Source organism: Rhyacophila brunnea, unplaced genomic scaffold (assembly GCF_057557595.1).
Source record: "Rhyacophila brunnea isolate RB1 unplaced genomic scaffold, BYU_Rbru_1.0 scaffold_6, whole genome shotgun sequence".
Classification (NCBI taxonomy): Eukaryota; Metazoa; Arthropoda; class Insecta; order Trichoptera; family Rhyacophilidae; genus Rhyacophila; species Rhyacophila brunnea.
This window is the reverse complement of record NW_028233276.1, coordinates 14,371,817-14,388,882: the sequence shown is the minus strand read 5'-3', so window position 1 is coordinate 14,388,882 and position 17,066 is coordinate 14,371,817. Positions and strand designations below refer to the sequence as shown.

Genomic DNA, 17,066 nt, shown 5'->3' with positions numbered 1-17,066 from the left:
GATGAAATGCAATAAAATGATCTTGAAATATTGTGCCATATTAATCAGGTGCTAAAAATCCAACCACTAGGACGGTATGGAGACGAATTCCAGTTGCTACCGCAGTGTGATCAGTAACACAAAATTATTGTTTTTCATGTATGGGGATAAGCAATTCGAGCCGTGTCAGCATATTGATCGGCGATATTAAATAGCTAACCGCAATTACGAATTCCTTAATATCCATTTCCCATAGTGTCCAATTATTATAATTTCCGTAATATCTATTTTTCCATATAGTCAGCCATATCGAATTATCTCAAACTCGATAATATAATAGTTATTTCCTAAATATTCTTTTCAAGACATTATTTTGATTGTGAGTACGTCGATAACTAGCGGATCACAATTGATTGGGAATGCCATTCGATTATAACTTCCCGGTAAAAAAACCTCGCACCACATTGTCATTGTATTTACCCACCGGGTGTCGTCTGGGCTGTATTAACAACCCATCATAGCCGAGCGATGCCGAGCATATACCGAAGCAGCAGTTCGTCCATGACTGTCGTTATTATTGTTACATTGTTTTCATAAAAAAAAAATGTTTAAGTTTTCACAATTGGTGTTAACAGCTATGGTTAAAGCCATTAATGAAAATGAATCGGAATCGCCTATTTGTTTCATTTCTCCTAATGTAATATTCCATATCGAGGATTTGAACTTTGAATCCAAATATTTTGGGTGCGTCATACGAGTCTCATAAATGACTGGGTATTTTCTCACTCATTCTAGCAATTTTTCATCTTCCATTTTCCTTACTCCCAAAGATTGACTGGTTAACCAAATGATTGCTCGGTACTGATGGCAGAACGGAAAGAGACAACACAATAGATAAAACACTAAAGAGCGAAAGAGAAAGAAATGTCCATCGAAATTTCGCTACAAGGCCTCATCCCGGCAATTACGACACCCGGATGAGACTTGTGCTCTGCCTGCCGTAGCATGAATCATCATTTATTCAATCAGCAATAACTTCAGAAAAATATTATCTACAGCAGGAACTGTATTATTATGTAGATAACATTATTTGACTTAATCATCGAATTCAAAGTCAAGATTTATTAGTATATACCTCAAATAAAAGCTGAAATAAAGCAAACATTTGCTCTGAGATATTTTACACCATATAATCACTACGACAGATAAGCACCTCATATTGACTTTCATACGTCCAGAATGGTGAAAAAAATGTGAAAAAGATTACCATAAGTAAGTATAATTAAAATCAGCATGTTTGGTCATAAGCAGAGTATATTATGGGTCTTTGCAGAATGGAAATTTAATTATATCAATTAGGTATATCAAAATACAATCACCCAATTCATTATCTCCTTGCACTGGATCAACAACACACATGGAAAAAGACAGTATGCATTTTTATATGTCCAACTGCGAGATCAATCCCTTGATTCACGACTTCATAGAAGAATGATTTAATAACTCAATTAATACGGGTGCAAATTATGCCCTAATATATTACTTAAATTATATTTTTTTTAGATCTACAAAGATTCTAAAAAGAAAAACAGAAATTAAATCAAAAGAACTTTATTCAAAATTTATGTTAGTGACATACCTACTGCACTCTAAAATAATTTAAAAAAAATTGAGATGATAAAATAGGTATATTATAAATATACCTATATAGATAGATATAATATAAATAATAAATACTTAAAGGTTGTAAAACTAATAATGTCAAAATAGGCAAACATGAAACATACATTAAATTTATATACAGAATAGCTTTGAAGTTTATAATGTTTTAAAGGCAATAAAATTACATTTATAATATTAATACAAATGAGACTGATATTTGCAAATACAGCTCGTTTCAAAATAATTGTTGAAAAATTAACCTTGAATGACATTTTGTAAAGAAAAATACACTTTATAGGAATTTTTAGATAAAAGCCTTAAACCCAACTTTATTACATACAAAATATCAAATCAAAATAACATGAATCTTTCAAATGTGACTTATTCCAAAATTATTTAGTTGCAAATACGGCTCATTCCACATTAACCAATAGGAGCTCAGCTTTTGGGTCATGTGACTAAAATTTCAGTGGTATGTGATAGGATGCATACTTGCATAGACGGATTAATTCAAATTGTTAAGTTGCAGAAACGGCTCAATCCTACTTTCACTTTCAAACCTGGCATGATACAAACCTTTATTATTATTGAAATGAATAAATTTCCCTTTGTTTTCTGTTTTAAACATACCACACTACAAATGAATTAAATCATGTAAATTAGTTTTTTATTTATTAGTCTGTAAAACAGTTTATTGCATTTTGCCGCAAAATGTGGTTTTGGGAACGAGCCGTATTCGCAAATAGTAGCCTTAAATATTATTTTTAATAGCAGAATATCTTATACTAAAGTACTATATGTACTTGCTTATTACAGCTTTATTGATAATATATTTTGCAATGAATTGCTAAAGAGATATAAAAACCTCCATCAGGAAATGCAATTCATTTTAATTCAGATCGACCTGTAAACTGGTGGTCCTAGATGTTTTATAAACATAATTTACATTACATCACCATGTTTGACCTGAAAAGGATCATATTATGGGCCTCCTGAGAGTGAAAAGTTTTTACGTGAAATGGATGTTAGACATTTGCTCAACCTCTTGGGTCAAAACACTCATTGAAAAATAGCATATGAATTTACCAGTCCAAGGATTCGAACCTGAGACCCACGAAATTCGTGGGCATAATAACTAGTATGATTTTTTTTTATCACAGATGTCATTAGTGCGATATAATTACGATACGAGTGATAGTACACATGTGACCAGTTTGCAAATTGGTCTGTCGAAATAATATAATATGTATTTTTGGTCAACTCAGTACAAATTTATAAGACCGTTTTGTGTAGCTTTTTGTGCTCAAAAATAATAGCTTAAACTAAAAGATTATACACAATAAAATTTTATTGAAATAACTGATAATACTGACTATTTATATTGGCCAATGGGTAGCCATATAAAGCAAATTCTATCGGATAACAAGTATTATGTTGGTATTATTGACCGTCTTAAATATTAAATTCACCTCTAGCTCTTATTAATAATCTTAAATAAATAACATATTGATCGAAAAAAAAAATGCTTAACCAAACTTCACTATATTTAGAGGCCGACGATAGAGAAAAACCGCATGTGGTTTTGAACTCTGTGTCATACTAAACTTATGATTTATGTTCATGGAAGTATATACAATGTAATACTATTTTTGATCCTTCTAAGATTCATTCTTTTGAAACATTTGGCATTTTAATCATGCTCTCATTTGCCGAAAGGATTCTTGACGGCTTCAAACCGGCCAGTCTCTGCAGGATCTCCTCTTGGGTGTAGCCTTTCGTTTCGGGCAGTACGAACCACCAAAAAATAGCACCGAGCATAGACACAAAAGAAAAAAAATAAAACACAACGTGGATGTCCAACGCTTCCACTGCCAGTGGAAAAATTTGCAGGAGAAGGTAGGTTGTCAACCATATGAATCCCATCACCACGCTAGTCGCAGCATCACGAACCTACAGACAAACAAAGTGAATGATTTATGAAATTAAAAAAATATTGAAAAATTTAAAACAGTTTAATTCTTCTCATTAAATTGTTGGCTATTAAAGAATCATTTATTTTGTAATGTTGAAATTCCTTTTTCATGATAATAAATAATTTATGTTTTAAATAGTGTTTTACTCGCTTATATTCCTAATGTGGTCCTTCATCCAAAAAGTTTGCCGAGGCCTGGGTTAGATGATTAAATCAGCTGTCTCTAATAGAATTTATTAATCACTTGATATTCACCACATCATATAAAATTATTTATTCAGACAAATTAATATTTTGTTCACAATACAATAAACTTTATTACATAATAAGTGTAGGCACAAAAAAATTACATTTGGGTTGATGTTATGTAAATATTATTATTCTTAACCCATTGGTGACCAAACACGAGAAATTCAATGATATCATTATTTTATTTATTTCAAGAAATTCTTAACAATTAGCTTACTTCATAATATACAAGATGAAGAATTTTATCTATTATCTACTATCTTTAAAGAAGTGGTGAATGCTGTCATTCATATTATTAATAAGAATGAAATTTGGATAATAAATATATGATTAATGCTTATTGAATTGATTTAGATTGAATGATCAAAACACAATCTTACTTCATTGGCGAAAACCTCCGAAGCAATGACAAATGGCATAATTCCCGGTCCAGCATTGAAAGCGACCACCCCAATGAAAAGACCGAAGAAAGGAAGCCATTTTGGTGCAGAGGGTTCTTGGAAACACCACGCCAGAATCCCTTGGCCGAAGCATACCACTACTGATGTAATAATTTGAAGAGGCTGCAAAGTAAACATTCATGATATTATATTATTATGATCAATGTAGGTACCTAATAAGAAGAGCATTTTTCTGAATAGCTATAGAGAAAGGATAATCATTTTACATGTCCGTCAAAAAATGATATTGGAGGTGCTTACAAGTACTTCGGTATAAGAAATAAAAATAAGAATTAAACTTTGTCAGTCATACATATTCGTTTTTATTAAATATGGTACGTTTACATCTGATACTTATACCGTTATACTTATTTTATATGTCTGACATAAAATTTCACTTACTGTTTACACCTGCATGGATCTGACATAAAATTCTCGTATACTTCTCATTGAAATAAAGTCTCTACACTTTATTCAATGGCAACATTTGGAATAAATATATGCGGTGTTTACATATGGCATTGTAACTTATTCGGACACTTATTTCATATACTTCTCAAAAACGTTGTGTCAGTTGTATTCGCTTATCAATATTTTTTGATAAAGAGAATATCGAAACAGGTGAAATAGAAAATGGAAGTTGGCGAAATGAGGAATCAACACATAACCTTTTACCTCTAGAACAGAAAGGGAGTAATAATTAATTATTCCTTGGATGCAAGAGATGTACGAGAAGAATTTTGGGAATATTTTGTCAGTTCTCAATATAAAATATTATAGGTACTTACTACATATAAAATTAAAAAAACTAATAAATTAGGTATAGTTTTTGAAATCGATAGTTTTACATACCTACCTACCCACTTAAATAAACTTTAAATGTGAAGTCGATAAAAGTGCACTATTTGGAATGGCCCTCAAAAATCAATCACTTTGATGAGTCCACTTGGAGAAACTATATTTCTACGTAAAATTGATGCTTATTCCTTATGAATTGAGTATATTTATAAAGCGCCAAAATGTCATTCTATTCATATATCTAGTGTTTATAGCAGTTACGCTTAAAAAATGAAATTAAATTTTTGAGGGCCGTTCCGAATAGTGCACTTTTACCGTGAAGTCTAATAATATTAAATAATATCGATCAATTAATTCGTCAATATCTGCCTTTAACCACTTCTTTTTATCACTCATCATGGATAATGATTTATTGCCTACTGTTTCCGAAATAATATCAACTTCACCAGCTGTCAAACTACGAATAATGTATCAGATGCTTGACATAAAAGTAGACGGCAGCTCAACTTCGGTGAAATATCACTGCAAGTTCGGACTTGTCTTATACGCGGTGTTTACATTTGCGTATATAAGTAGTTGGAATAAGTGACAGGTGAGTGTCGACACACGCAAAATAAGGGGCTGATACAAATATAATTACTGTTCACACTGAGTGAATATGGTGTTATACATAAATATGACAATATTAGTGTCAAATCTAAACATACCATTAGACTACAAATTGCAGATGGTATTGGTTAGTTTCTTAAATTCAATTAAACCCTGCCTAAAGCAAACGATAATAGATATTAGATAAAAAACAATTTAAAAAATTCTTATTCTAATATTTTTTTAAATTATCATGCCACTAAATTTTAAATTAATTTAGATATTTTATAATATATAATCATCATGTCAAGAACTTTTACTGGTACAGAGACAACAGCTACCAGCCTGTAATTCTACACTTGAATGGGGCCCTTGGCTAAAATATATTGGGGGGCCCAAAAACGGAACTGATCAAAACAAATTTAAATAATTACAAGATAAAAAGAACTTTTTATATACAACGTTTTTAAATTTTCTGTTGAATCATATAAATTTGACTTGACTAGCTTAAACGATCAAAAAAATTTGTAATTGACATGTCATATTGATTTCCATAGTAATGTACATATTAATAATTTAGTTGCTAAGACCCCAGACCCCCTAGCAATCAATAATGGTGTCGAAATAACTTTTTATACAAAACAGAATTAACTGAAAATGAATTCAATGCTACTTAAAGATGGCTAAAAGTATTAAAAAAATGCATTGGCATCGTGTTCTGATATATTCTAAATATTTCAAATGTCTAGCTAGTCCGGAAGTTAGTTAAAAATCGATTGAAAGATTTATATCGGACAAAGAACCACCGGAGAAATAAGAATACGAGCTAAGAAAACGTTATAAAAAATGTTGCTCTACGATACTAGATCCTATCGGTGAATTCTGAATTGAAATTGAGATATTTTTGAGGTTGAAAATGTCTTCAGATAATTTTGTTATACCATTACCAAAGGTTACTGATTATTAAAAGAATATAAAATGAAGTAGGTAGGTACATCCATGAATTCAAATTTTGCATGTTATGGGCAACTTCAATTGTTCATTTCTCATGAATTAACCCACACAAAAACTTCAAAATATGTGCGTTGATTTTAATTTTGTTTATGTTTACGTTGGATCCTGAACAAACTTTGTGTTTTATAGTATGGATCAGATGCACAAACCGCGGCCCAAAATAACAAGTACTTCATCACCAAATTTTTAATTGAATATGGCAAAATTCAAATTTTCTATATCCTAAGTTGTGTCATGCAAATCCATAATATGTACGTAATGCAGAGTGAAGAGTACTGATATATTATGTAACTATTAAATTTAAAATAATAGAATGTATGTCTCATCTAGAATATAATAAACACTTTTACCCACTACAGACCGTGAAAAATTAGAAAATGGATAAACTGACCCTTCTTTCCAATCATTTCTCTCAGTCATAATAATTACCCTTCTGCCTATTTTGTCCATAAGCAGAGATCCTACAGTGGTTCCTATAAGAAAAATGACAGAGTAGCTGATAGCGCAAGCATCGCTGGACAGTCCAGTCTCCGCCTTCTCGAAGATTAACGTTGAATAAGAATCCAACACGATCATACCCATCAAAGTTGGTGATATAACGAGAAATATACACAGTAGGAGTCCTTTCCGAGCCACGGGTGATGTAACTGTAAGTAAAGCCAATGCTTCTTTAGTGAACTCGTACCCCACGGCTTTGAATATATACAAAGACAGTCGCTCTAGCAACTATGTGAGCATGGGTAGTTGCCAAAAATCATTATTTAATTTCAACAATCATATTGTGGCACTAGAATTATTGAAGTGGTGATTGACCGCACATATCGCATGAGTTTTAAGCTGTGATGTCTTGTTTAATTGCTATTATTTAAAAAAAAGATTTAATAAAAACAGTACTTTTTCAGAGAGTGGATAAATTATGAAAAAGGTTATTAAAAATATAAACTACCTAACATGTTGGTTTTCTAGTATCATTTCATGGTATCCTTATTTTAGCATTTTTTGAATGAGAAAGAATTTAGATACTATAGATAGACAGATTTAGATTGCTGCCAAAAGTTGGTAAGTCAATAATTTAGGTATTTAGAGTTAACAATAGATTATTTGTCTATATTATTCAATGATATTATTAACGAACAACGCAATCAATACAGTAGCTAGCAAGTAAATTCGCCCATAGCGACATTCTTCATTCAAAGACACATAGGTAGACGTCACACAATTTCGTAACACGATATCACGCATCGGGAATTTATAGCAATATCACATTTATTGTAATGGCGTTAGAACAGTGTTTCTAGTGTCAATGTTCATTTGAGCGAACCCGTTCGAACCGAACCATTCGGCAGACCCGACAAAAAGCATCGGGAATTTATAGCAATATCACCTTTATTGTAATGGCGTTAGAACAGATTATGCCATTCGGCAGACCCGACAAAAAAGTGAGTGTCATTTTTTTTTCTAGATGCTTCGTCCATATTAATGTCATTGATATTATTATATAAATATGTATGCAAGAAAAAAAATTCAAAGTCATCCAATTTATTATAGATTATAGAACATGCACATAAAGCACAAAGAAATTAGCATTATGCCTCATTTTAGAGCGCATGTCAAACTTCAAATTGCAACTACTCCATAACTTGATTTTAAGACCAACTTTTCGCAGTCACCAACCCCATATAGAAAACTGTCATAAAATGAGTGTATTAAAATAGAATGGACCGCAAAATATTGCAATTTCTCCAAAATTACAAATCAATTATGAACGCCTTTGAATAATTGACAAAATGTATTTGACTGTCTTAACAAAATAATTACTTGAAAAAGTGCTGTAATCACAAAGTCTTTTATAGTAAGTACTAATATATTATATTATGCAGTCATTAAATGTTAATTTCTAAGATGAGAAAAGACAAGTTATCATAATGTCATGTATGTTTTTCTTACAAATTCTATAGATTATCTAGGCTAAGCTCGCAAAGATATACAAAATTTTTCATTTTTGACCTTCACACAGCACACCGGCCCTTAATAACCTTTTCTATGCCTCACGATATTACTATGGCAGTACCTGACAGGCCGCAGATTTTTAACGACACACATTGAATGTAGATCGAAGCTCTTACTACAATTGCTGTAATACTGATAATTTGTGGCTTAGTATTTTATAATTATTCGAACAGTGTGTTTAATTTTTTAGATTATGCAAATCAGTCGACAGTGGCTAGTAATTTGAGATTAAAATCGGACGAGATAACTCGCGAAATTTGTATGTGCGGCCTGTTGATCACGCCTCATAGAGCGAGAAAACTCACTGAATGCATAGAGCTGGTTAACACTTATCTGTTTAAGTTTATCGCATATTTCTCCACAATCACAAGCACAATCCACAATCACAAGCCACATCCAGAAAGTAACCGACATACTTATTTCTGTGTTCCCTGCGCATCTATTCTATACACAAGACTGCTTTCGGCCTCTACGGCAGTTATCTAGGGAAGATTTGTATAGAAGTAATAAAACATATTGTAACAATTACAATAAGTTAGCCATCTAAACAGTCAAAACAGTCTATCTCGCTCTAAAATTTACCACAGCTTAAAGAGGTGTTGTTAAATAGTACCTATTGTAACAATTACAACAAACTTATTGTAATTGTTACAATAAATGCTAATACTTTGATACAAACCTACCCTAGATACCTCCGTAGCGGCTGAAAGCAATCTTGTGTATAGAATAGATGTCCTGATCATGCATTAAATAGAACTAATAATTTAGCTCACATAGAAGTTTCCATGAGTTTGGTTTTTCATGTAAACAGTATTCTGAATGTTCAGATAGCATCTTTTGTTCATATTCCGGCTTTTTACGCTGAATCCATTCCAATTCAGCGGCCAGTGCTTCGTTCGTCGGTTCGAATTCTGAAATATATAACGCAACAAAAAAATAACGCTCTACAATCAATGTATTCAACTTTATATAGTTGAAAATGCACCCCCCGAACAACGATAACGGCACATATTTTGCATACCTATTAAATTAAGTATGAAACAATGTTAATTTGATCCCTGTGAATGTTTTAATGTATCGAAAAGGTTTATTCTTCGCTCCTAGATGATGCTGTAAAGTTTTGAAAACTGCTTAATCCAAAAACAACAAAAAGCAGATCAAAGATGGCGAATGTTAGTGGTGTGAGCTTGCCATCTAGTGACATAAATCAATTAATTAAAATCAGAAAAAGGAAGATTCTATGAAGTCTAGAAGTATATAAGTCTATATTTTCTATATTAATATAATATAATATCAATATGTAAATAAAAAATATTATTTTCCTGAAAAAATATTTGATTAAACATAAAATTTTTCTTCATTCCTCAAATTCATTAAAATGTGCTCCTTGGCGTTGTTCAGGGGTACCTTCAGTTATTGGATATAGATGTAACGTACCGATATTGATTGGTTCTGCTCCTCTGAGTTGTCTCGATATCCTCAGAAGTTCAGCTCGAACGCCTCCACCATCAGCAGGAATTTTTCGAAACCAAGCGATTGCTTTAGCGGCTTCCTGAAAATATAATAAATAATCATACATTTATAATAACAGTGACTTTAACCTGAATGACAAGATGAAATAAAACAAAAAGAAATACTAACCTCTACTTTTCCGGTTTTGAGAAGGAAAACTGGCGTCTCAGGGATAAACCAATAGCATATTAAAAAGGTAATTGGCATTACCATAAGAACAGCGGTGAAAATTCTAAATGGCAGATACGCTCCTAACACGAATGCCGTGATTAAACCGATTGAATAGAAGAGAACCAACAGAGCGGCGAGTAGGCCTCGGATATGTGGTGTACAGCATTCTCCTACCAATAAGGTGGGGAGTGACATACCACCTCCTCCTCCAACTCCGCACACAAATCGTCCTATCAGCATTACTATCACTGAGCTCGCGCATAATTTGAACAATAGTCCAATCTGAAAAATTGTAATAATTATTTGATTTCTTAAGTGAAACTTTTTTACGTGCAGTACAATAATTTCGTCGGTGGAATCTGGCTGATGTGATTAGATATGTTTAATATACTAAAGAATATTAATTGTACTCTCTGCCACGATGATATTATGTTGAATCTGTTAAGATTAACGGAACTTTACTGATTTGTACATTGAGATAAAAAGAAGATGAAATAATTACAAGATAAAAAGAACTTTTTATACAGGTACAACGTTTTTAAATTTTCTGTTGAATCATATAAACTTGACTTGACTAGCTTAAACGATCAAAAAAATTTGTACTTGATAATACTGAAATGTCATTTTGACATGTCAAATTGATTTCCATTTCCATTAATAATTTAGTTGCTAGCACCCCAGACCCCTAGCAACCAATAGTGGTGTCGAAATAACTTTTCTTACAAAACAGAATTAACTGAAAATGAATTCAATTCTACTTAAAGTTGGCTAAAAGTATTAAAAAATTGCATTTCAAATGTCTAGCTAGTCGGGAAGTTAGTTAAAAATCGGTTGCAAGATTTATATCGGACATAGAACCACCGTACAAATAAGAATACAAGCTAAGAAAAACGTTGTAAAATGACAATACTACATACAGCAAGTGGTAAACCAATACAGTAGGCAGCCGCCTTTCTCCCATATTTACTGGCAATGATGGTGAAAATGGAAAGTCCCACAAGACCTCCAAGGCAGAAGATCCCTCCTGCAAAAGCCACCTGAATAGAAGTCATAGGAGGTCCCAGCGGAGAATCATCGGATGTGATCACATCAAGCATTGGAGATAGCCAGCCGACTGCAGCGCCATAAGAAAGTGAACCTAAGTTAGCTGGAAATGACAACAAAAATATTAAAAGATTATAATTAATAGAAAATAAGAAAATAATTAATGATGTATTCGTACTCTTTTGATTGAGTTGATGTGCTTTAAGTTTATGGGCTTAGTAAGATGGCAAAACATGTTATGTAAGTTTTTTTAGCAAATTTAGTTATGTATACCTTTAGACTCGTCTCAGTAAGATCTGCAAGATATCAAAATATGATATGTAGGTCTTATAGAACTAAGCTATGTCAATATGTGATGTGAATATTTTCTATTTTTAAAATTGCTCTAAACTCTTGCGAAAAAATAGACACATTGTGTTTTGCCATTTTACTTTTTTGGGATCAAAGAATTTGGACTATAAGTATAAGGAGTCCTATACATTATTTCTGTTAAGACATTTGAAATAATTTTGCAAGTGAAGCATGGTTATGTAATAGTTGGTAAACTCCAGATATATCAAGATCACTCAGTTGCTATTCCGATTTTCTTATATACGTAATGGTGACCATTTTTTAAGTTCTTTATGTCTCTAACCCAAGTGCAGTTATAAACAGTTTTACAGAAATTTTACATGATTTTTCAACTATATAAATTATTGGCGGCTTATCCTACTCACTCTACTTGTGAAGGATTGTCTTTTTTCTACTCCCTGCAAATTGGCAAATAAATGTCATAGCAGTAGTGTAAAGTTCTCTGCAAATAAGCTTGCAATGCAAAGTCCCTCGTAGCTAATTTCATATCTGGACCATCGGCTCCTTTTTTACTTCAATATCATACATTTAGAATCTAAGCATATAATGAAAGCTATTGTTTTCCTAATGCAAGATGGTATTGTATAGCAAAAAGTCAACTAACGTAGGTAGGTAATTAGTAGACCACTCATTTATAGGTGAACTTTGATGATGGAGAAGAAGGCATGATAATTGTATGATGTCGAAGGTATGGTTAATTTGACTGCGTCAGTCCTCTCTACGGTTACATGTAAATTGTACGTAAAACATTTCACCGTGGCACAGTTTGCTGTGAGCTTTCTATCAGAAAGAGATAACCGTACACTATACGGTCTCCAATTTTGTCAGTCATACTTATTGAACTAAGACTACAATATGAAGATATTGTATGTTAGTTTTTAAAATTCAATTAAACGCAGCCTAATACAAATCGTAATAGATAATAGTCGAAAAATATTCATTTATCTATAAAATATCTAAAATTATGCCATTAAGCCATACATCGTTTTAGATATTTTATAGATAGAAGAATATTTTTTATCAATTATGGTTGGGTTGGTGAGATACCCGGGGTTCCAGCGGCTAGCTCAGGTGTCCATCGAACCCCGGATTCACAAAAAAAAGATATAAACGGTTAGAGTGGAAATAAAGCTCGGTCTTTCGTGTTCGTGACGTGGTCTTATATTTTCTTATGATTTTTAGTTTCACAAATTTATCTGGGTTTTTACGATTATAGTCGCAGGTCCTATCCTATTGGAAAAGGGACGCTTACTAACTCTTTTTCTTTTTAAATTCCTCAGACCCACGCCAACTAGTAAAAGGGACTAGTGATTGGCCAAATCTAATCGCATGATCTTTGATTCGGCGAATCACGAGCCTGACCCTGGCGCCGGCGCGCGAGGATTTCACGCACAATGCGCGGCAAATTTATTATATTTGAATAATTATATTTAGTCTTAAAATTATCTCTTTCATCCATCATCATTTATACTTTTTAAATCAAATTAAATTTATATTAATTACACCTCCGCATGATTTTCACACACCGGACGAAGGCCTTTACTTATGATTAAAAAATACTTACGTGGTTGAGCAAGGAATCAGATTAGATGTTTTATGATGCCGTTTCTAGAGGTCAGGGTTACGTTTCGACTTATAGCTACTAAATGATTATTTTACACTGGGAGAAGCCCGCCTGTAACAGGGGTGTATCATTGGGCAGGGCTTAATGAATTTTAAAAAAGGAACCAAAACATCCGTAATAATATGTATTCTTAATTCAACGAAAACAAATAAGCATGTCAGAAAAGCAGTATTTTTATTGGATCGCTCGTAGCATATCTAAAGTATAATGGTTTGGCTTAGGCAGGGCTTAATTTAATTTTAAAAATTAATCAGCACCATCTACAATTTGTATTCTTAATTTAATGAAAATAAAATGAAAAGTATGACTGACAAAGTTTAGTGTACACTGTTAATGTCGAATCTTAACAGCATACCTTCCCCTCTCGCCTCAGGTAGGTTTTAATAATAGATTTTTATGAAGAATAGTTCTTAGCCATTTTTGCCCAACCCATTGGATTAAATTCAAATTGAAAATACTACACGCATTGTTTTGCAAAGATAGCCACTCTACGAACTAGACGAACATGGTTACTGTCTGACAACGATAAAACCAATCACTTAAGCCTGAAACGTAAATGTCATTTAAAATGTTGAATTAAGGACATTGCAGTATTTTTTTAATGAACGCCTTATCTAACGTGTTCAACTAATTTTTTAATTATTAAGGCTTATTTGTCGTGTCATCACGCAGAATTATGATTTTTATTACCATAAAGTTATGTAATACTGAATCCATCAGAAAAAAAAATATGATTTCACTTAGGAAATTTTCTTCTATTATTCGATTGTAAACAAAATATAAAGCCGCATTTAGACAAAGCGAGCAAATGTTTGTTCTTCTCCCACTACAGCGAAATTCTTATGCTCGCTCAACAAAAAGCATTTAACACGTTGATCGCCATGGGGGTCACCGGTGACCGGCATCGGATTACGTTCAGGGGGCCATGGGGGTCACCGGTGACCGGCAAAGAAGACCTGCCTTAGAGTTGTTCTACAGCGCCGGTGGGCACGCGCGCAGTGCATTTTTCGATACGCGGTGACCGGCATGGCCCTTCTGTATATTACTGCCACTTGGCCTGAAAATATGTCTTCCCAGTCACAAAATATAGGCTCACTAATGTAAAGAATGTACATAATGAAAAAAAAAAGTTTTCCTTTTAAATTGTAAATGTGTTTTTGTTGATATAAAAATAAAAATTAAATAGATGATAAAAATGTAAGTTATAAAAAATATGTAAATAATAAAAAAATAGAATAAAAAAAATGATTATAAGGTATGTATACGTATATTTCCAGTTTATGTGTATCCAGGTATTATACTACCCAATTTGAAAACTTTTATTCCGTATTTGTGCCTTTTCTGTTTATTATACTATCTAAATCTAAATATAATTCGACCGCGAAATGGCACCATGCTCTCGTCAACACATATGGACAGGTGACCGGCGAAGTGGCCGGCCCGGCGCAATAGAATAAATTAACTTGTTGGCGCCGCGACGGACACATGTGGCCGGCACATCATAAAAACCAATATTTACGTAAAAAAATCATCAAAATGAAAAAAAAACATATTCTTTCATTACCTATCAAATAATACCTTAGAGACAAATAATCATTTTTTAACTATTTTATGTAAAACTAGTTGGCGATCAATGTGTTAAGTCAAGAGAATTTCGCTGGAGTGGGGGAAGAACAAATATTCGCTCGCTTGGTCTAAATGCGGCTTTAGAGTGATTTGAAAAAGTGTTCCAATAATGAACGGATGTTCAAACACAAATATTATTATAATGGGACATGTTCAAATTACTTACCTATAATGGCTGCAATCACTTGATTTTGTAGACTGGATTCATCTATTTTTACCCTATCAATGTTTAGCAGACTCATTTTTATATTACAATAAGTACCTAATCAAAGGTTAATAACTTTTTCTTGATAATGCACTGGCATTATAAATTGCGTTCATTTTAAATTACACATAATCAATAATAATTATCAAGCGCACAAAATTTGTTTCATAAAATAATCTTTTCCCAAACGACGAACATAGAATGTTACGTTTTAATTTAGAATATTTAATTGAATTCATTTCAAATTAAATTATTTATTATGATAATTCATATTCTATAAAATTTTAGTAAGTAATAAATTAAAATCTTTAAAAACATTGATTAAACTAAAGTTAAACCAACATTACTTTAGAAGACAACACGAAAATAAGAAGAATGGCGTAAATATTATATTGTAGGAGACAGTTGTTGCAAGGTTTAAACTGAATATATTATTATGTACTCCTTGACAGTAAGTTGCGGCTGCTCTAAGGAAGTTCACTGCACTCTTTGCTTTTTAAATATGGCTCAATATGTGGTTGTTATTTATGCACTATCACTTATTTAAAACAATTAAAAGTATGAATAAAAATAATCAGTGTATTGAAACGAGTCTGTGTGTATTGGGACTTGTGTTGATGTGATGCATGCACAGTTTCAGCTTTGTACGATTCCGACATTCAAATAAACAACATTAAAAGCGGACCTTGCTTTATTTGTAATACTTGTACAGCAGTGGCAAAGGATGGAGGAAGGCTGTTAAAAGGCTGTTGTGTACAAAAAATATTTAATTCAGCCTATAGCATGCCCACAAACAAATCTCACCGCACGTCACCGCCATTGATATACCCCATATGTTGTACTTCTCAATGTTAATACATTCATCACCTGTACAGTGCTATATCTGTATCCCTTATACTGACAAACTGTATATATATAAATAAACATATTTAATGATTTCATGCTAAACGCAACATTAAGAAATGCATCTCTTTTAATAAATATATTCCGTAGATTAAAAAGCACAACAGGCATGCAAAAGAATAATGCTGTAGCTGATGATTAAGTAACTACAATTACTTAAAACGAATTCAATTAATATGCCATATTATAAACCACAATAAATATTAGTATGCTATTATTGGAACATTTCACTACTTATATACACTTTCTACAATATAATTTAGTTACACTGTGATATTATTATGTTACAAGTTTCTATTGTAAATGAATATTAAAAGACTGTTTTAAAATCTCACTACTAAAAGATGATATAAAAACAAATTATCCTGGATAAATCTGCAACTCAGAATTGGAATCTGAATAATATAATTAATAACTATATACCTAGCTTAAAGCAGTAAGCAATAAAGCTGAAGGTGAAATGTAATAAAACATAATGATGTTAAAACTTTCCGCCATATTTACCATATCAGGTATTCTCAAAGATATCTAAACAATTGAATGGCAATCGAGTTAATACAGCCTGTACACGTGCATTGCTTTATTGACACCAACAGTGTGTATTTTAAACTATCGCGATAATAACTGTTTAACATAGCATTTGTAATTAAAAATGCTATGTTTTTGTTGTTTGCTGACGACTTGAAACTCTTCATGGAAGTTGTCACCTTGGATGATTGTCGTCAACTCCAACTTGATATAGATAATATATTAGATTGGGGCAGGCGTAACAAACTGGACTTCAATATTGATAAATGCAATGTTTTATCGTTTACTAAAGCCTCACGAGTATTGTTTTTCCAGTACTCGATGCATGGCAGAGTTCTCTCGCGAATATCATCTGTAAGAGATCTTGGAATTACGTTTGACGGTAAACTG

General features: G+C 32.3%; 1 protein-coding gene across 4 annotated transcripts; it reads right to left on the bottom strand.

The window, feature by feature from the left end:
- Nucleotides 1-1,727: 1,727 nt before the first annotated feature.
- On the bottom strand, nt 1,728-16,431 carry LOC147065243 (facilitated trehalose transporter Tret1-like). 4 transcript variants are annotated; one of them, XM_085957113.1, is made up of 9 exons: nt 16,305-16,426; nt 15,207-15,259; nt 11,313-11,542; nt 10,354-10,677; nt 10,150-10,264; nt 9,486-9,623; nt 7,132-7,349; nt 4,243-4,425; nt 1,728-3,591 (listed from the first exon to the last, which is right to left on the bottom strand). In XM_085957113.1, the coding sequence occupies exons 3-9, from the start codon at nt 11,490-11,492 to the stop codon at nt 3,307-3,309; spliced, it is 1,443 nt and encodes a 480-aa protein (XP_085813239.1). In that variant the 5' UTR covers nt 11,493-11,542; nt 15,207-15,259; nt 16,305-16,426; the 3' UTR covers nt 1,728-3,306. The 4 variants fall into 4 exon arrangements, with proteins under 4 accessions (XP_085813239.1, XP_085813240.1, XP_085813238.1 ...); XM_085957114.1 differs by lacking the exon at nt 15,207-15,259 and having other exon boundaries at nt 16,305-16,431; XM_085957112.1 differs by lacking the exon at nt 16,305-16,426 and having other exon boundaries at nt 15,207-15,428.
- Nucleotides 16,432-17,066: the final 635 nt, after the last annotated feature.

Excerpts from the sequence above, each read along its gene's own strand:
- LOC147065243 (XM_085957112.1), bottom strand. The coding sequence starts at position 15,282 with ATGAGTCTGCTAAACATTGATAGGGTAAAAATAGATGAATCCAGTCTA. Across the intron at positions 11,543-15,206 it reads AGTGATTGCAGCCATTATAG|CTAACTTAGGTTCACTTTCT; the intron begins GTAAGTAATTTG and ends TGTCATTTCCAG. Across the intron at positions 3,592-4,242 it reads CGGAGGTTTTCGCCAATGAA|GTTCGTGATGCTGCGACTAG; the intron begins GTAAGATTGTGT and ends GTTTGTCTGTAG.